Raw genomic sequence first — 20,963 nt, 5'->3', positions numbered from 1 at the left:
CATTGGGGGTCAGGATCGACTTCTTCCAATTGACACTGAGCCCCAGATCTACAGAGGGTAAACTTTAAATTGGACAGGAGAGTAGACTTGTTCCTAGCTGTAAAAACCCAGTCATCCAGGTATGGAGAGATGCCCTGGACATGTAGGTAGGCAATGACAGACGCCATGCACTTAGTGAACAGCCTAGGCGCTGCACAGAGGCCGAATGGGAGAACTTTGTACTGGTAGGCCTGAGTGCCAAGGCAGAAACGTAAATATTGGCAGTGACAAGGCCTTATAGAAATGTGGAAGTAAGCGTCTTTCAGGTCTAATGACGCCAACCACTCCTCCTCCCATAGCAGTGGCAAGATCGACTGTAGGGAGATAATGCAGAAATTGGAGGTTTTGACAAACTTGTTCAGCTCACCTAAGTGCAAAATGAAGCCTGCCTCATGTTTGGAGACCTGGAAATATCTCAAATAGAAACCAGCATGCATCAAGGAGTCAAGCCATCCAACAGGGTTTGGCCAAGTAATTGGCCACTTTGAGTGAAAGAGAGCCCGCCGAGTAGAGTTGCCATGCCACCAAGTCCAACTTATGGCCCTCTGTCTATGGGGGGCTGAGTCAGTCCACTTAGATTTGGCTTGAAGCATGCAATCTACCACTAAAGAGTTGGGTGCCAGGTACGTGAAAAGGACAAGATGTTTCTTGAACTCTGTACAGGTTTTCTACCTTCTTGCAAGGGAGGGTCAAAGTTACCAGAGTTGACCACGCTGCCATGGAAGCAGTTACCAGCAAAGGGAGCACTGGCAAGACAGTGGGATGAGCCACAGATGTTGACACTAGATAGCTTTAAACCGGGTCTGTGACAGTCTCTTCTAGAGGAGGGATTTCCAGGCCCAAAGCCCTCACCATCTCCTAGATTTGAATCCGGTAAGACTTGTTCTCCTCAAAAGGGGAATCTGAAGGCTGAGAACCCAAAGCATCATCAGGTGATGTACTCAGAGGTACCTCAGATACATCAGACTCTGGGTCAGATGGGTATGAAGACTCATCGTCAGAATCAGGAGTCTGTGGAACAGGGTCCCTTGGCAGAGGATGAGATGGTATCACAGGCTCAGAATGTGTCGGTCACCCAGGAACATCCAACAGAATAGGTGAAACTGGAGCATTCCAGAGGTTCAGGGCGCTCTGGACACACAGGAGCAAGTGATGACAGGGGTAGGTGGCGGTGCTCGAGGTAGCGCCAGAGATGGAGTAGGTAATATTGCTAATATTTTGCTTTCCACAGCCTATATTCTCGAAGTCATAAGGCAGGTGAATTGTACATCAAGCGCGAACAGAAATGTTCCCTAGCTCTGAGGTGTGCGGAATCAAAAGCCTCTGGAGAACTATGGTAGTCCAAGGGATCAGCAGAGACATGATGTTGAGAAAAGGAGCCTCTCCAATTGAGGGACACAATGGGAGGGGAGTGCTAAGACCTCCTGTTAGTGTTTTGGGGACTGGAGCTGGAGTTTGTGGTTCATCCCCATCAAGCTCCTGAGAGTTTAGAAAACCTTTAAAGGTGGTCTCGGAGGGAGTAGAACTTGTAGACCCTAAAAGGTGTTCCAATTCCTCTCTGAGCAAAGTTTGCAAAGCAGGAGAGTCCAAAGATGGTCTCACTGGTATTGGTGAACGGTGAGGTGAGTAAGCTGGGGTCGACCTGAGAAATCACGATAGGGCATGGAGGTGTCGAGCGCACTGGAGAAATCCTGGGAGCCATCAGTGCCAAGGGAGTAATTTTTCACATGGTGCATAATCAATTTGTGGAATTCTCTGCCACAAGGTGTGGTGACAGCCAACAATCTGGATGGCTTTAAGAGGGTTTTGGATAACTTCATGGAGAAGAGGTCTATCAGATGCCTCTGAGTACCAGTTGCAGGGGAGTAACAGCAGGAGGGAGTACATGCCCTCAACTCCTGCCTGTAGGCTTCCAGCGGCATCTGGTGGGCCACTGTGCAAAACAGGATGCTGGACTAGATGGGCCCTGGGCCTGATCCAGCAGGGCTGTTCTTGTGTCGAAGCCAAGACCTTGGATGAATGTCGTCTCGTTGCCAATCACAATTCCGACGTTGAAGCCGCCGGTGCCGGTCATGCTTCCATCGACGCCGACACTGTTGTAGCTGGCGCCTATGCTGCTTCCGAGTCGAGGTCCTCAGCATCAAAGCAGCATTGACTGACTTCGGGAGCCTCAAAGATTTCGGCATCAAGGTCAAAGTTGACACTGAAGGTGGCATCACAGTTCCAGATGGGTGTCGGGGAGAGTAGGAAGTCCCAGGTTATGCTGAGGAAGGAGATGGTGTCAGGCCCAATGCCAACTTTGCTTTGCCTGGCGTCGGGACCGGAACTGCTGAAGCTGCCGAATGAGAGCTCTTTTTCTTTTTCTTCCATGGCTGCTCCGAATCAGAGTGACTGTGTCCATGCTTATGGGACTGTTCTCTGACCCCCTCCCTGAGGCTTTTTAAAAGCAGAAGCATCTGACGTCGAAGGTGCCTATGCCGACATTTTAGGAGGTGACAGGGGACTTGGTCTCGGGGTTCCCAGACATAGAATATATTCATACAAAGAAGCCTTAAGATGAAGTTCTCAACGGAGGCAAGTTTTCTTTTTAAAGGCCAAACAAACTTTACATGCACTAGTATTGTGGAAGTCCCTTAGGCACAAAAGGCAGTCAGAGTGCGCATCACTGGAGGGCATCTTGCCCTTACAAGTTGCACACCTTTAAAAACCTTTAGACAAAGACATGTCGAGAAACAATCCAAGTCAGCTGGGAAATCGGAGATAAAAATGCCATAACCAGAGCAAAAGTCAAGCCAAGTCCAAAAAAACAGTCCAAGTCAGCCTGGAAAACAGGTAAAAAGCCAAAATCGAGGGAAGACAAGCAGAGTCCAGAAAACAGTCCCAAGTCAGAAACCAGATATATCATGCAAATCAGTCCAGATAGAGTCGGAATAGTCAGGAAACATCCCAAATCAAACCAAAGTAATAATAACCCCCACAATTTTCCCTCACAAGAACGAGGGAATCATCAGAGAAGAACCTTCCCGAGGCAATGAAAGCAGTGGACAAGGAGGAACTGAAGAGGGAGGTGCTCTACAACCGACTCTGTAGGCTCCGATATCACTGCACCTCAAAGGGCCAGTGAGTGCCTAAACGGAGCTAAAGAATTATTCCGAGGTCCTCCTGTCCAGGTGCAGAAGACCTAGTTGTGAGTAACCATGGGTCTCTACAGAGATCAGGCAGATCTAAACAATTTCTTGAATCCTAACCCCCCTCTATACCTCTCATTTGGATTCCATTTCAGTTTGTTATCCCTTATGCAGCCCATTACTGCCTCCAGGCAGGCATTTAGGGAAGTTATGCCATTACCTGATGAAGTTGACATGGAGAAATAGATTTGGGTGTAATCAGCATATTGATAACACCCTGTACCAAATCTCCTGATGCTCTCTCCCAGCAGTTTCACGTAGATGTTAAAAATAATTGGATACAGTGTGGAGCCTTGTGGAACTCCATACATTAATTCCCGCTTTGCAGAGCAACAGTCTCCAAATGACATCATCTGGAATCTGCCAGACAGGTAGGAATGGAACCACTGTAAAACAGTGCCACCCAATCCCAACTCCCTTGAGTAACCCAGAAGGATACTATGGTTGATGGTATCGAAAGCCCCCAAGAGATCCAAAAGGATCAACCAAGTCACGCTCCCTTTCTCAATACCCAATTGGAGATCATCCATCAGGCCTACCAAGGCAGTCTCAACCCCATAGCCTGCTCAGAAGCCAGTTTGAAGTGAGTCTAGATAACCTGTTTTCTCCAAGACTGCCAGGAGCTGAGAGGCCACCACCCTCTCAATCACCTTGCCCAACCATAGCAGATTGGAGACAAGTGTATAATTGACTAACTACAAGGGATCCAGTGCAGGTTTCTTCAAGTAAGGTCTAATAATAGCCTCCTTAAGGCAAAGAGGCATCATGTCCTCCCTGATAGTACTATTGGCAGATGAAATAAGCCATGTTGGGTAAGGGTCAAGAGAACAGGTGGTACAGTATAGTCTGAAGTAGGTTTTCCACAATCCCAAGAGTCACAAACTACAAGTAATCCAATCTGATCCCATAAGAGAAGTTGCTGGACACCTCCCTAGTAGACTCTGCAATAAATGCAGAATCCAATTCAGCCTGAACACAAGGTATTTTATCAGCAAAAAAGTTATTAAAAGCGTCAAAGTGGGTGATCAAAGATTCCAAATTCAAGTTCAAGCGGGAGGGGGTACGTACTAGTCCTCTCACAACCCTAGACAACTCCGCTGGACATGAACTTACAGAAGCAATGCGGGCAGAAAAGAACCACTTCTTTGCCACTCATACTGCCAGAACATAGATCTTTAAATGTGCTCTGTGTTGTAATCCACCGGCTTCACTTTGAGTCTTCCTGTACTTGCACTCTAGTCATCGACCTTGCCGCTTCAGCTCCTCTAATTCTTACGAATACCATGGTGCTAATTTTGAAGCAGCTCGTAGGAGACACTTAGGAGCGGTTGTGTCAACTGCTCTAGTGAGTTCGTTATTCCATGTTTGCACCAGAGCATCAGCAGAGCCAACTCAAAACCCTTCCAAGGCTTCTTGGAATCCTATTGGATCCAATAACCTCCTCAGGTGAACCAGCCTAATAGGTCCTTCACCCCTGCAGAGGTGGGTAGCAGCTGCAAATCCTACCATAGCCAGATGGTGATCTGTCCATGACAATGGACATTTAGTTCATTAAGCCTTGTGCAAATGACACCATTAGAAGATTGTGTCATGCCTTTCAGATAGTTCACATAATATGAACAACATTTCATTAAGCCTTACATTTATCTGGTACAGTGCAAGATGTATTCAAAGTACTATACTACATATTAAATCTTCTCTGTACAGTAGACAGATGTCATGAGCACGTGGACGGACTCTGAGGAGGAGGAGGAGGAGGAAGAGATGGACAGGATGGCAGCAGAGGTGAGAGTGCAAGGTCCAAAACTTGCAGAGGAGAGCAAGACCAGCCCATGGGAGGCTGGAGAAGAGTTAGAGCCTGTCATAGCAGCTCCTATGGAAGAAGGACGGGCGGTCTCAGCAGTGGAGAGGTGTCACTCAAAGAGACAGCAGGAGATAAAGGACTGCATGTGCAGAACGGCTAGACTAACAAGCAAGGCTCCTGCCTGTGGCTTCCAACAGCATCTGGTGGGCCACTGTGCAAAACAGGATGCTGGACTAGATGGGCCTTGGGCCTGATCCAGCAGGGCTGTTCTTATGTTCTTAAGGCTGCTGAGTCAGGGATCCATGATTAACAGCACATGGTTTCAGCCTATATTAGCCGGCTTTGCCACAGCTGCTGTGCTGGTGTCAACGATGTTCTTACTGAGATAGTTGGCTGTGTTCCTGTTTGCCGTGCCTGTGTTTAGGCCTTGGACCATTTTGGACTCTGTTTGTGGATTATGATTTGGACTCTGTTCGACTGACTGGTGATATTCCGACCCGGACTGACTATGGTTTGAAGAAACTGCTTACTGCCCGGCTCCTGTCTGTTTCTTCCTGCCCCTGTCTGTTTCACTCTCCAGTGGCTGATATTTATAGCTCCAGATTAGTGGGACAGGTTTACAACAATAGAAGACCAAAACCTTACCATTTGTGCTGAAGATATAGAGAAGGATGGCTCTTATCTTGTCATAGTTATCATGGCTCTTATTGAGCAGCACCGGAAGGAGGACTCGCATGGAGTCTTTAACTTTCTGTCCCTCGGCATCCATTCCAAGAGCCAAATCCTAAATTACAAAGAAGAGAGGTGCCCTTAATCGTAGCAAATACACCTTCATTATTCAGGTATACCAAAGATCTATATTTTAGCTAATTCAAACAGACAACTAACTAACTACAGGAGAACCTTGTTACTCATGGGGGTTCTGTCCCTTGCCTACTGCCATGAGTAATGGAACCGCAAGTAGTGAGTCATCGTTGCTATGTGGAAGCAGGGGCAGGGTTTAGGTTCCAAAGTGGAGGGGAAATGGGGAGAAACATGCAAAAAACTGTCAAAATAACTTAAACCTACTTGATGTGCTCCATGGGGCCTGTATGTAGCCAGGAATCCCCCCATGTGCCCAGGAATGCCCCAAAATGTTGCCCAAAACCACAAAAAATGGTGGAAAATAATTTAAAAAATAAATAAATTATTTTTTAAAGGAAAGGGACCACAAAAAGGCTCCCCAGAGAGAAAACGGTGGGCGCAAAAGACCTCCACGGCCATTTCCAGCCCTCTAGGAACCGTGGATACACGGGTTTTAACCCCTTCATATCAGTCGATACTGAAAATGGGTGTCAATGACATACCTGGCGGATATGTGGAACTGTGAACAGAGGTTCCGTGAATAACGGGATTCTTCTGTATAGCTAGTTAAGATCATGAATGTGACTCAAAGGCGACCAAGCCCATGCACTCCCTCCTCCCCTTTTTTATTGCAGATATGACACTTTTGATTAGGAGATGTGTGTCTGCCAAGAATGTATACTTATCTTAACTTAGGTTTTTCCTCTCCTAGCAAAATGAACACCTGTGGTATGAGGTCTGACACCCCCACCCACTCCTTTTTGATCTCCTTGAGTGGCAACACTCAAGGCATCCTCAAGGAATGAGAGCCAAAATTACCCTAATTAGCCACTACTCTGGCTAATGTAACATGTGGCAGAAACAAAGCAGAGGGCAGAGAAGATGGAGGAAACTCCCCACTTTACAGGATGAGGCACAGCTGCTTGCTGTCTGTTCTTGCACTGTTTTTGTGCTGGCTCTGGCAGGCAGCAGTAAAAGAAAGTACTTTTTTGGGCAGAAGTGCTTGGTTTTTTTTCTTTTTTGATGGTGGGGTTGCTGCTCTTAATGCCTTTACGCAGTAGCCAACTCAGCGATCAGCACAGGCAGACGGACCCTAGCCAGCAAAGAGGAACAGCAGCCAGCACCTTCTAAGGGCACTTAAGAGTCCCCTCTTTGAAATATGTTGGCTTGGCACCCTCAGCCTTGGTGTGATCACAAAACTTCAGAAGGGCAAAGAGAAGCCAATTGCAGGAAGGCTGGGGCTTGAGAGCACAGAGCTCCCCCTGGAACACATGAGACCCCTTTGGAAATTGGATCAGAAGCACGTCACTCCCATCCCTGCCCAGGAAGCACTGTCTTTTAATTTAAAACAATAACAACAAAACAACCAGCAGCCTCCCATTCTGCTTCCTTGCCTTCGTTTCTCCTTGACCCCTGCTGCTGGTTGTGAAGAAAAGGCTGAAGGGGAATGCTTGGAGGTGGGGTTAGTTAGGGCTTTTTTCTCTGAGGAGCTGCAAACATATGCCCAGACAGGATAGGAGAAGCAAGGGGAAGGCGCACAGACTAGTCATCCAACCACCCACCTGTCCAGTTGCTCTCTCTGTGGTCTTTGTTTCCTCTTCCTCCTTTTTTTTTGCAAGAGAATAGAGTGTCCAGGCATGAAATGCTACCTTCATAAAACAGCAGCGGAGAGCTGAAAACAACTCTGCTGCTGTTTCATGATGGAGAGCTCTTTGCATTCTGTTTCCATTTCTTTCCCTCCTTTTATTTATTTATTTTTAGTGAAGTGGGGCGGGGAGACAATGGAGTGCCCAGTGATTTCATAGTACATTCTCTTGTAATGACTTCTCTTGCTTCCTGTTCTGGTTTTTTAATTTTTCTTTATTATTTTTTCAAAAACACGTGAGCAGATTGACTCCTCCCCTCCTCCAGCAGAAGACTAGGTTTTTTCCAAGTTATTGATGTTAGAAAATGGGGGGTTGTCTTAAATTCAAGGTCTTCTTCCTTTTGAGTAAATAGTACAACCTATACAGGTAGCTCTCGCTATCTACCATTTCACGTATCTGAGGATGTGTCTTAGAGACCCAGTTTCATTATCTGCAGTATTAAAAATAGGTGGTTTTCACCTATCCATAGTTCCTGGGCCACCATAAGCGACTTCCGATGTCACTTCCTGTCTGGAGGCAGCACGAAGCCATTTTGTGGCTCGTGTTTGCAACAGCCTGCGAAAATCAGCAAAAATAAAAAATAAAAATCAGCCGAAGGGGGAGGGGGGGCGGCATTGCTGGAGAGGAAGGTAGTCATTTTATTTCTGCTTCCCTCCCACTTTTGTGATTTTTGGCAAAAAAGGGGGGGAAAGAAAAGAAAGTGCAGGAACTTAACCCCCAGGTTCCCATAGAGTTAAGGTTTCATTCTTTGCAGTTTCTGTATTTGTGATTGTAGGTGAGAACAGAACCCCGTCAACAACAGGGGCCTCCTGTATTTAACCCATATTTTTAAAGTGGGCTGTCTTAAATTCAGGGTCTTCTGTTTGGGTAAATATGATATAATTGTCCTTTCAGCTGAACTATCCCATGCTTCCCAGATGATGTTCAAACTATGCTATATTGCTAAAGTCAGGAGGCAGACTGCAAAAATAAGTCAGAACAGTATTAGCAGCAACTGGGACAGGGTTTTACAGATGCAATTGTTAATGAATCATGTGGCAAATTACCAAGAGAAATGAGTTTACCTCATCATCCCTTGCAAATAAATTAACATCTAGTTGCTTCCTCTCCACTTCTCCTTCAACACTGGCTCATTCATCCACCAAGTCCCCGAAAATAGTACTGGGGAATTACTAAAATCTCACTCTTAACTTTTTAGAACTTGCAAAGGTGGCATGACAGAAATATAGTCCTTCTGACTGGAGAAGCAAGAAGTTGCTGTTGCAACTGTCCATTAAGGGCAAGAAGAGATCGCTGCAATTGCATCCTGGTATTATTCTGACCAGGAAAAAGAGTGCTGCAGCAATACTGTTGCGGTGCATGCTGTCACTTCTGGCCTTTTGTAGCAACAGTTTTGTACTAGTATTTCTGAGCTGGAAAGAACAGTACCATATTCTTTATAAACAGAATTGTACACATGGTGATTAACATACCTGTTCAACTTTACAAAGCTTTTCTATATTGTTCTTAAACTTATTCATGCAATCTTCAGCAATATTAAGATGTACTACTTGCTGCAAGACAGAAGCAAAAATGTGTTTATCTGTAAATGCTTATGACACAGCAAGAGAAACTACATAGTAAAATACAGCCTGTAAAATTTCATTTATCCAATCTATCTTGCTGTGTTTTTCTTTTTTAAAGAGAAGAATCACATTCCACAAAAATTAAGAGGCCGAAATGTTTGCTGGATGAATGTTATAAATAAAATCTGTAAGACTTGAATTAAAGCTAACGTATTACTTAAGCTTTTATGTTTCAAAACAAACACACAAAGCAGACATTGGGTTTTCCTATCAAGTGGGATATTCACAATTCCATATGTTAAACATTATATAAGAATTCAGATAAGTTTATGAAGATCACATTTATCAACAAGTCTTAGCTATGATAGAACTCATTCAATGAGTCCTTTGCAGATAAAATTTCTCACATTCGGGCCGATCTGGATTCCACTATTTCTGCAGGGCAAGTTAGGAAAGTGTCCAGCAATCCCTCTTGCAAAATTAGATTGGATCAGTTTCAGTCTGTGACTACTGAGGATGTGGACAAGCTGCTTGGAGCGGTACAGCCTTCCACCTGTTCTTTGGATCCTTGCCCAACATGGCCGATTTCATCTTGCAGGGAGGTTTTTGGAACTGGCCTAGTTGACATCATTAATAACTCACTGAGGGAGGGCAGGATGCCATCTTGTTTGAAGAAGGCAATGGTTAGACCCAGGGGTGGATTAACCTTTTTGCTGCCCATAGACAAACATGCTTTTGCCGCTGCGGGGAGGGGGAGTGCAAGGGGAAATCTCCCCCTTTTGTCTCTAAATATTGCAGCTGCCGGCGGTGGGATGGGGTGCGGTGTCGGTGGCTGGCTGCAGGGAGAGTGGGGCAAAGAGAAAAGAAAATAGAGACATTTTCTTCTTTGCCATGAAGAAAATGATCAAGAGGGCTGTGGCAGAACAGCTCCAAGTTGTCTAGGAGGAAACTGATTATTTAGACCCATTTCAAACTGGCTTTAAGGTGGGTTGTGGGGTTGAGACAGCCTCAGTTGGCCTGATAACCTTCACCAGGAAATTGAAAGAGAGAGGGAATGTGACTCTGCTGGCTCTTTTGTATCTCTCAGCTGCATTCAATACCATTGACCATGGTATCCTTCTGGATTGCTTGAGGGATATGGGGATAGGAGGCACTCTTTTATAATGGTTCCGCTCCTATGTCTTGGATAGATTTCAGATGTTGGCGCTTGGTGACAGTTGCTCTTCAAAACGGGAGCTACTATATGGAGTCCTTCAGGGATCCATTCTGTCACTAATGCCTTTTAATATCTAAATGAAACTGCTGGGTAGGGTCATCAGGGATTTTGGTACAATATCCTGATGACACCCAAATCTATTTCTCCTTGTTAGCAATATCAGGAAATGGGGTTAGCTCCTTAAATGTCTGCCTGCAGGCAGTAATGGGCTGGATGAGTGATAATAAAGTGAAGCTGAATCCAAGCAAGATGGAAATGCTCATTCTTGGTGTCATAATCTGCAAGTTGGGATAGAATTTCCTGTTCTGGATGAGGTTAAATTTCTCCAGAAAAAAACAGACTTGTAGCTTGGGAGTGCTCTTGAACCCAAGTCCCACACTGGTGCCTCAGGCTGAGGCTAGAAGCACTTTTTACCAGCTGAGATTGATACGACAACTCTGCCCATTCCTTGAATGAAAAACTAATGAATTTTAATCTGGTTTAAATGTTTTCTGATTTTGTTTTATTATGTATTTATTTTTATTTTTATGTAAACTGCTCTGCACCTCTTTAGGAAGAGGAGTATAGAAATTAAATTACATACATGCTTAAAAATAGTTAAATGAAATACCCATGTACACATAAGTAACAGGTGTTGTGTCTAACAACACAAGAAGGCTACCACCTTCACACCTAGTTTTGCACATGCACGGGTATCTGGCTGGCCTCTGCCAGCACAAGAATGCTGGACATTGCCTTGCTTGATCAGACCAATTACTGTAACCAATTGCCTGAATTTATGCTGTATCTGCTCAATTTCTAGGATTATCGAAACTGCATTTTGCACATTGTGGCCACTGTTGTACCAGCACAAGATCCAGAAGCCAGGTCAAAAGGGAAGACTTTGCAACCATACGTCAATGCCAGCATAACTGGCCACAGGATAGATCTGTAACCAGACTAAGACTTATAACTGGACAGCATTCAAGAACACCAATATATAAAGTTTTGCTTACCTTAGAAATCTGTTTGCGGAAATAGGGCATCTTGTTCATGAGCTGAGTAAGATTACTTAAAGACAGCTGGAAAACAGATCAAAATTCAATCTCAAATATTTCACATTCAGTAGTTCTTGAAATATATTTCACATTTAGTGTGTCTTGCAAATGTTCTCTTTTGAGAGCTGGAATACCTATCAGATGCACAGGTCTAGTTACTTTTAATAGTGCCTTCTCAACATATTTAGCTGTTAGCCATGTAAAGTTATGCTATACAGAGAACTTAAAAGAAAATGTAACACTAATTTAAATTCAGTATTTCTTACTTTCCCATCAGTTGCCTTTCTTTTTGAAGAAACTTCTTTCATAAGTTTTGGTATTTCTCTGAAAGAGTAAAAGACGACAACTTTTCATTTCTAAATTAAGTTGCAGAATATGACAAGCACTATCTATTTTGTCATCTGCTTAATACAATGGCTTAAAAAGCATAAGGTAAAATTCCCTCAAGCACATCTAGATAGGATTAGTGAGAAAGCCCATTTAGTAGGGATCCAATCAAACCAGCAAGTTGTGGGGCACAGATGCTTTTTGTGCTCAGAAACAATATTCCCATTAAAACTTCAGAAGCTCAGCACAATGGGGGTACCTTTCCTGTTCCCCTTCAGTTCCAAATCTGGAATCAAGGGAAAGGCTGGTGTTAGTTCTTGTTGGGACTGGCACTCAGAGCACCTCTGCAGTCCAGTGCTCCAAATTTCCCCTCCAAAGCTTGAGGAAAAGGTTGAGACTAATTTTGGCAGAGGACAGCAGTGCTCCTGCAGTGCTGTTTGCCACCTGAACAGGCAACCCTAGCCATAGTCTTCAGTGTTGAGCCAAAGAGAAAGTAGGGATCTTCCACAATGCTTCACAAAGATGAGCCACACCTCCTCCCAGTTTCAAACTAAAGAGAGAAAAGCTGGGGCTCCTCCCACCACCCTCATCAGGGGGCAAAGTCATAAGGAGGTTGGTCAGCAGAATGTCAGCTTGCTTACCTGTAACTTGGGTTCTTCTAGTGGTCATCTGTGTTCTTACACGAATGAGCTTTGCGCCTGCACAGAGACCTTGTTGGAGGTATTCCAAGCGAATTTCCTTCCCAATAGGTGGTAGCTCCTCCCCCTTCTGGTGACATCATGGCCTTCCTCCTTCAGTCTTTGAGTCCGATGACATGGAGAACTAAGAGGGGAGGTTGGGTGGGCGTGTAAGAGCACAGATGACCACTAGAAGAACCCAAGTTACAGATAAGCAACCTGATGTTCTTCGACATGGTCTCTGTGCTTTACATGAATGGGTGCATAGCAAGCTGCACCCATGCCCAAAGCTTACCTGGAGGTAGGAGTTCAGGCAAAGAGCAATTGTAGGACTGCTGTGCCAAAAGCTGCATCTCTATGGGAGCGCACATCTAGCACATAGTGCTGAATGAAGGAGTGAGGAGATGCCTAGGTTGCTGCTTGGCAGATGACGTCTATCGGAACCGCTCTGTCAAATGCCATGGAGATCAACACTGGTCTAGTGGAGTGAGCTCTTATGGGAGCAGGTAAGTCCTTGGTAAATTAATAGCATAAGGTTATAGTCTTGACTCTCCACCTGAATATGGATTGGGCAGAAGCCCAGCCACCCTTGTTGGGGCCAGAATGTGTAACAACGAGAGACTGGGTGGAACGCAGGGTAGAGGTGCAGTGAATATAAATGGCGAGGGCCCGGTGGACGTCGAGTGCATGAAGATGACTTTGTGCATCGTCTAGGAATGGGAAAGAAGACTGGTAAAGTAAGTGGTTGAGATCAATGAAAAGAGACTACCTTGGGTAAGAAGGTGATGTCTGGATGGACCACCACCTTCTCCGTGTGAAAGACGAGATAAGGAGAGTCCACTCGCAGGGCTCGTAGTTTGTTCACCCGTCTGGCAGATGCTATAGCCACTAAGAAGGCTACCTTGCATGAGAGGAGAAGAGAGATCATCTGCAAGGGCTCAAAAGGATGTTTCATGAGACAGGTAACTACTAGAGAAAGATCCCAGGGTGGAGACATGACGGGGGCATCAGGGAAGAGGTGGGCTAAATCTCTGAAGAAATTCTTGAGTACAAGGTCTTTGAGGCCTGCTTCTTTCAACGGAAGGAGGTAAGTACATATGTGCTTAGCAGAGACCTCTTGGGGGTTTATGTGCTTGGATTTGAGAAAGGTAAGGAAGTGTTTCCATTTATGTTGGTATGACCTTTTAGCTGTAGGTTTCTTGGCGGTAGAGAGGACTTGCTGCAAGGACTGAGGAAAGCGGATGATATCCACCATGCGGTGAGGTGGAGTTTGTGCAGTTCCTGGTGTAGTAGTTGAACTGCCTGTTGGGTGAGCAGATGAGGAATTAGAGACAGGCGAAAGTGGTTGCCTGCTGAGAGGTGCAGGAGGTGGGAAAACCAGGGCATCCCCACCCCCATCCGAACAGGATGCAGTCCACCTGGTCGTGTTGAATCTTGTGCAGTACCCAAGGTAGAAGAGGGATGGGGGAGGGAGAGTGAACAGGTATGCTGTCTGACCTGTCCATGTTGTGGTGAAGGTGTCACCTAACAAGCGGGTTCCCCGACCTGCTCTGGTTAAGTAGAGCGGGCACTGGGCCTTCAGGTGGGACGCGAAGATGTCTACATCTGGGTGGAACCAGCATAGAAAGACAGATTGGGAGACTCTGGGTCCAGTTGCCACTTGTGATAGTCCATTCCTACCCTGCTGAGGGCATTGGCCTGGCCGTTCCTTGGATGAGTACAGCTATAGGCCGTGGTCTACGCACTAAGACCAGAGTTTGAGAGATAGGTGAAGCAGACTGAGGGAGCCTGTGCCACCTTGTCTGTTTAAATAGGTTTTCACCACAGTGTTGTCACTACAGAATGGTGTAGGAACAGTAAGAAGCCCCCGAGGGCTTTGAAAATTGCCCAAAGTTCTAAGTATTTTATGTAGTGTGGATGCTCTTCTGTATTACAGAGACCTTGAATGGAGAGATCTCAGGTTGGGCACCCCAGCCAGTCTCTGAGGCATCTGTGGTGAGGACGTGATAGGACCGTGGGGGATGAAATTGGGCAGCCATGGAGATATTAGAGAGATCTGTCCCCCAAACAAACGATTGACAGACTATGGCAGGTACTGTGAGCCACCAAGCTTGAGGGTCTGTGTGGGGGTAGAAGTTGTGCAGGAACCAACTTGGAAGGATCCTGGAATGAAGGCAGGCATGTTGGAGGACAAGTGTAGTAGAAGCCATATAGCCTAACAGTTGCTGGATGACCCGAGCTCTGTGACAACAATGGGGAGTACCTGGGTCACCAGAGCTAGAAGTGATTCAATTCTGCATTCTGGTAGATAGAGCATGGCGCCTGAGTTGAGTCAAACAGGAGGCCTAGGAACTCTATGCACCAGGTGGGTATCAGCTTGGATTTTTCATAGTCGATTAGCAGGCCTAGGTTGTTCAGGAAGGTGGTCGTGGTGGTGAGGGCATGGAGGACAGCTTGGGGCATACTGGCCACCAAGAGCCAGTCATCTAGAAACAGGAGGATCTGGATGCCCTGCCCCTGGAGGAAGGCCACCACTGGCACCATGCATTTGGTATATACCTTCAGGGCTGATGCTAGGCTGAAGGGGAGAGCCATGAACTAGTAGGTGTTGTTCCAAACCTTGAAAGGCAGAAAACAGCGGTGTTGAGGATGGATGGTGACACGGTAGTACGCGTCCTTGAGGTCTAGCAAGATGAACCAAGTGTCCTTTTGTAGGAGGGTGAGAATAGTTGTGATGGTGATCATTCAAAAGCGTTTGTAGGAGATGAATCGGTTGAGTTGTCGTAGATCTAGAATGGGACAGAGGCCTTCGTCATGCTTGGGAATGGTGAAGTATGGGGAGTGGAACCCCTCTGACGGCTTGTCTGTTGAGCAGTGAAGCCACCTCCGCCAGTAGGGTGGGGGTGGCTTTGGTGGTGACTGGTGAATTGAATGGGTGTATGGATTAAAATTCCAGCGCATACCCAATTCTTATGATTGAGGACCCACAAGTCTGATATGATGACCTCCCATGATGAAAGGTAGGGAGACAGACAGACAGATGCCCCACTGGCGCTGGTCTGGAGAGTCACTGCTTTTTGGGGAAAGCGGTAGGTTGCCTAGGCTTGTTGGTTGGCATGTGCTGGGTGGTGTATGAAGATTATTTCATGTAGGGTGGAAACTTCGGGGTGCAAAAGGAGAGATCACCCTGCTGATATTGGGTGGACGACCTCTTGAGTTGGCGTGCGGGTCCATCTGGTTGGCCTTTGTTGTCTAGGAGTGGGTGGCTGGTAGCTCATGGTGTGAGCCGTGTTGCAAAGGCATTGGACCCTCTGTAGTGTTTTGTCTGTCTTTTCTCCAAATAGGGCATTGCCATCGAAGGGGAGGTCCTCGATACGGGATCGGGCCTCATAGGCAAGGCCAGAAGAATGCAACCATGTGTGACAACAGACTGCAATTGAGGTGGCTATGACCTTTGCTGCACATTCTGCTGAATGTCTGGCGGAATACAGCTCCTGCTTGACTAACTGTGCTGCCTCTTTGAAGAATGTCTTATCTGAGTCCTTTTTATCTGGAGGTAGGTGATCTAAGAAGGGGGCTAGGCGCTCCCAGAGGAAATGGTTGTAGCAAGCATTATAGGCCCGATAGCTGGCTAATCTGAGATACAGAGCGGAAATGGAATAGACGTGTCTGCCAAAAGTGTCCAATTTCCTGCCCTCCCTATCTGGAAGAGTGGAGGTGGAGCAAGCCCTATTTTTAGATATGGAGAACTCCACCACCACTGAATTCAGCGTGGAGTGATGCTGTAGGTAGTTTCCCGCTTGGTGGTCCTCTGTGTGGACTCTGTAGAAGGATTCCAAGTGTTTTGTAGGTTGAGATAACAAAAAGCCGTGCTCAGCAAGCCCTGGCAATATCTATGAGGGCAGCATTTAAAGGAAGAAAAATAGGGGCTTTTTTATCCGCTTCTATCAGGCCAAATAGTGGGTCAAGTGTATGCCTAAGGAAGTGGCGATGCGGGATATGTATTTTGCATAAATTGTGTAGTCCTCTGAAGGCGAACCTGGCTTTGAGTCGGTTATGAGATTGATGGGGGAAGATGCTAGGGATGTGGGCTCGGAAATGGAGAACTGGGCATCACTATCTTCATCAGTTTCTTGACCTGAGGTGTCCTCAGTGCTATAAGGGGGTTGGGTGCCCAGCGTGTCTGGCTATGCAAGTTTCGGATTAGTGGCCTTACTGGACCGTTGAGCAGAATTAGGTTGCGGAAGGTCCCTGTTCTGGGAGTTGGAAGCCGTGGGAGGGTTTGCAGCTGTTGTTGCAGGCTTGGGTTTTGGTTGTTGCTGGGATTGTCGAAGGGCAGATAGTGGTGGTGGCATAGGTTGCTTAGGTAGGCAAAGGGGAGCTGAGATGGTGCATTGTGGAGAGCGGGGGCAATCTCTGTAGGTTTGATGGTAGTCCCACTGGTCCAGCTGGGATCGTGTGGCTGGTAGGGCCATTTGGTGTGGGCGTAGCTCCACTGAGAGGTGTCATAAGGATTGAGGTCCCTAGGTATGAGGTCATGGTGTTATAGGACCTATAAGCTGGGTGTTTGTCCCAGTTAGCATAGTAAAGGTCAATATGGCCTCGTACGGTCTATGGTCAGTATAGGCTCATGAGGAGCTTGGGCGAGGGCACCTAGAAAACAGTGTCTCGAACTGTGCCTCCAAGTCCTCCACTTCAATTGGAGGTCCTCATAGTCTAGACCCTCCCGTGGAGCAGTTTCATGGTTTCACTAGCTTTCTGGATCGAAATCCTTCTCCTGATCAAGAAACTGATTTTCAGTATTGTAGTGATCAGTCACTGACCAGCCCTTCCTCTCCCCTAAAGAGTTAACCAGAAGTGAGCCGTGTCCTGATTGACAGACTTGTGAACTCCAGGGATCAGCCAATCAACACACCAGGTGGTGGGACCTAGAGAGCCTTGGGAGGAAGAGAGGAGTTACTTCGTTAGAAGAAACTAGGCTGGAGGTGAGAGAAGCATGGGCGGAAAGGCTTTGTGAGGAGCAATGGAGTTTTGCTCCCTCATGGTCAAAGCTAGCCTGGAGATTTCTCTCATGGAATGACCTCTGCAGCTCCTTGAAAGACAGGAGAGCAGGAAACCTGAATCCTCTACTGTTGTTTGGTGAGCAAGAAGGAAGCCAGGGCTTTGGCTTCTGGAAGTTAGTCTAGGGAAAGGTTTGTTTAGTCAGAGTGTGTGTTAGACTTTCAGTTTTCTTGTGTGTGTGTTTTGTACATCCCCGATATTGTTCTATGATGGTTTAGCTGAAAGCTTTTAAAGGTGCTTTTATATTTTCCTACATTCATGTTCTTTGCAATTCGGTAACCACAATTTTTAAAGTGTGCCACCTAATATCATCTGGGGTGCATTGTGAGGTATTCTTGTAACCACTGAGTATGTTTATCTGTAACTAAAAGCTGAGAAAGCCTCAGACACAAGCCATCTATAATATTTTGAATAAAGTTTTCCCCTCTTTTTTGTTCTTTGCATTTTACAAGCCTCTCTGAGTGGATTTTTGGCTCACAAAAGCGGGGGCTGGAAGGGGGTCCAAACCTGGTGCAAAACATGTCCTCAGATTTTCAGCAACTACCAGTGTTCTCACCACATGTAAGCTTGCATGTGGAAGGTTTTTGTATACATTTCCAATAGCAAAAGGAGTTCCCTGTGATCTCTACCCAAACCTGGGTGGGCTGGGGGATTTAAGCTGTTGATAAGTGGGTGGTGGTGGCAGCCTTAGAACCTACCAAGATTACATGAAAGTTTTGGGGAAAACCTTTGCTCGGAAAGCATAGAGGGGATGATTTTGCATTTTTCTTCCCCTCACGTGGGCTTGTTCTGAGACAATGGCTAGTAATCCACTACAGGTATCGAGCGGATCTTTGGTATCAAGGCCCTGGTGTTCGGGGGGTTAACACCTGGCCTGAGCGCTGCTGAATGAGCACTTCCCGGTGATGAGAAAGTTTATGTTTTTACTTGGGTTTGTGGAGGGCAGGAGCTTCTGAGGAGGGTATCCAACACTTAAAAGGTTTGGAGGGCAGTATAGGTGCCTTCTCCTTTCTGCATTTAGTGGATGTGGTGGAGGCGTTCATGCCTGAGGACGGCAGAGCTGTGGATGGGTCAGCCACCGTAGCGGAAGATATGGACTCAGGTAGCTTGGGAGCCGTGTGTTCTGAAGGCCTCGAAGAGGTGGGCACACTGGCCAAGACAAGGGGTTGTGAGCCCAAAGGAGGCGCAGCTGGAAGAGAAGTGGCTTGCATGATTTGGGCAGAAGCTGCCTCTGAAGATAGGAGGGCTTGCTCCCAGAGCCAAGATCTTAGATGGGAGGATCAGTTCTTTCGGGCCTGCTTGGTGAATCTGGTGCAGTATGCGCAAGCTTTGACCTTGTGGGCCTTGCCAAGGCAAAAAAGGCAGAGGCTGTGGTGGTCAGTAGATAGGAACTTGGCCCTACAGCCAACGCAGCATTTGAAACTGGTCTTGCTGGCCAAAGGAACAAAAAAAATGCTGACTCTTGCACAGAGCAGCTGGAAGAGCGGGGGAGCACAAAATAAATCAAACTGCTAACTGAAAGAGTGGAAAAAATGAAATAATAATGAGAAAGAAGAGCAAAACTAGAGATTGAAGATAGGAAGAAAAAGGAGTAACAAAGGTGTATTTTTTTTAACCTTGGAGCAACTCACGATCAATGTATCTCCATCGGCAGATGAAAAAAGACTGAAGGAGGGTGGCCATGATGTCACCGGAAGCGGGAGGAGCTACCACCTACTGGGAAAGAAATTAGCTTGGAATAATTCCACCGAGGTCTCTGTGCAGGCACAAAGCCCATTCGTGTACAGCAAAGAGACCATGTCGAAGAACTGTGGATACCTGCTCACATTATCTCTCTTATTTCATGTAAATGTTACCACATAGGGGACACAAGGGAACACTGTGGAACACCACATGATTATTCCTACTGAACAGAACGAGAGTCCCCCAATGCCATCTTCTGGAACCACCTTGACAGGTAGCAGCAGAACCCCTGCAAAGCAGCAAGTACACCCCAGCAGTCCTGCCCCTCTGTCCAGGACAATATCATGGTCAATGGTATCAAAAGCTACTGGGACACCCAGGCAAATGGACAACACACTCCCCCTGTGCAATCACAGCAGTTTCTTCTCCAAAGGCAGGCCTGAAACCAGATTAATATTCTGGATATATTCCAGTCAATAATCTGGAGCTGGCCACCCACAACCCACTTGATTACCTTGCCCCAAATAGACACATTTGAGGCTGGCTGGTCTTTTCCTAGATCCAACAGATCTAAGAAAGGCTTTTTAAAAAGTAGCTATACAATCACCTTTTTAGAGGGCCAGGGATCACTCCTACCCCAAAGAAAAATGCACTAATTACTTTGGCCAAATTGCAGCAGATGCAAGAGGCTTTAGATAGTTTCAGTCCTGCTTAGTAGCTACCATACAACAGCACGTAAAATGGTAAAGGATGTTAACTTTCACATACGCCAAAACATCTGCAATATGCTTGTGTCGGATTTTCACCCAGAGGTCATCATCATCCTCTAGAACAGCTTCCCTTTCTTTACCATTTCCACCATCTGGCTTATATCTACAGTTAGGAAAAAAGCAGGTTATTTATTGTAATACTTAAAAGGTAAACTTGCAGAATACAGGGGTGTTTCCCCCCCCCCCCTAAATACGTAATAGTGATTATAGGAGAAAGGTATTTCAAAAACCTATTTTGAATATGCAGTATCAAGATGTGATGTATAACACCTAATTTATTTAGGTCATTACAGTGAGATATGAATTATCTAAGGCAGTTTTGAAACCATTAATTTCCTTGTACATACTAAGTTGAGGTCATTACATTTGGCTTCTTCTACAATCAGCATAAGTCATTCAATGTCTTCATACCCCAATGTGAAGGTTCTCTCATTTGAAAACTGTGAAATAACCCAAATATTGTCTTCACATGTACTTGCAGAACAGACTCTGATTTGGGGCTTCTTTCATATTTCTGCAACCAACATGCTTAGCATGACATACTTACAACTATTAAGCAGATCCCTGAGAACAGAAGGAATACTACAGAACACACTAGGCACTAAATCACAAGACACTGTTTATACGTATAGAAACTCACATAAACTGATTCAACCAGAAGGCAGTAGAAATAAGGGGGGAAATGGAAAGTTAGTTAAAAGCTATGTTGATCATCATTCACACTTTGTATTTATCTGTTGCCTGAATAGATTAGTTACTCCTCTTTTTCTAATAAATCAGGCCTGCACAACATAAGGCCCAGGGGCCAAATCCTGTCCATTTTTGCTGGCTCCCAAGTAGGAATATCCTGCTGCCACAGCAGGAGCCACGAAGAGCTCTCAGTGGCAAGAAGCAACAGCTCAATGCAGTTGGCTGCTCGAGACTAGATGAGATGCACATGGCAGCAATGGATCAATGAACAAGCATAGGAACATAGGAAACTGCCATATACTGAGTCAGACCATTGGTCTATCTAGCTCAGGATTGTCTTCACAGACTGGCAGTGGCTTCTCCAAGGTTGCAGGCAGGAATCTCTCTCAGCCCTATCTTGGAGAAGCTAGGGAGGAA

At 46.0% G+C, this 20,963-nt stretch overlaps 1 protein-coding gene across 3 annotated transcripts in view; it reads right to left on the bottom strand.

The window, feature by feature from the left end:
- The window catches only part of STXBP3 (syntaxin binding protein 3), a 76,495-nt gene that overhangs the window by 16,340 nt on the left and 39,192 nt on the right, over positions 1-20,963 (bottom strand). For all 3 annotated transcript variants that reach the window (XM_053250349.1, XM_053250350.1, XM_053250351.1), the window contains 5 exons: positions 19,855-19,959; positions 11,605-11,662; positions 11,297-11,362; positions 8,993-9,073; positions 5,677-5,815 (listed from right to left, as the gene is read on the bottom strand). In XM_053250349.1, the coding sequence (XP_053106324.1) occupies positions 5,677-5,815; positions 8,993-9,073; positions 11,297-11,362; positions 11,605-11,662; positions 19,855-19,959 (449 nt within the window). The remainder of the gene's footprint in view (positions 1-5,676; positions 5,816-8,992; positions 9,074-11,296; positions 11,363-11,604; positions 11,663-19,854; positions 19,960-20,963) is intronic.

Source organism: Hemicordylus capensis, chromosome 4 (assembly GCF_027244095.1).
Source record: "Hemicordylus capensis ecotype Gifberg chromosome 4, rHemCap1.1.pri, whole genome shotgun sequence".
NCBI lineage: Eukaryota > Metazoa > Chordata > Lepidosauria > Squamata > Cordylidae > Hemicordylus > Hemicordylus capensis.
This window is presented reverse-complemented; position numbering and strand designations above follow the sequence as displayed.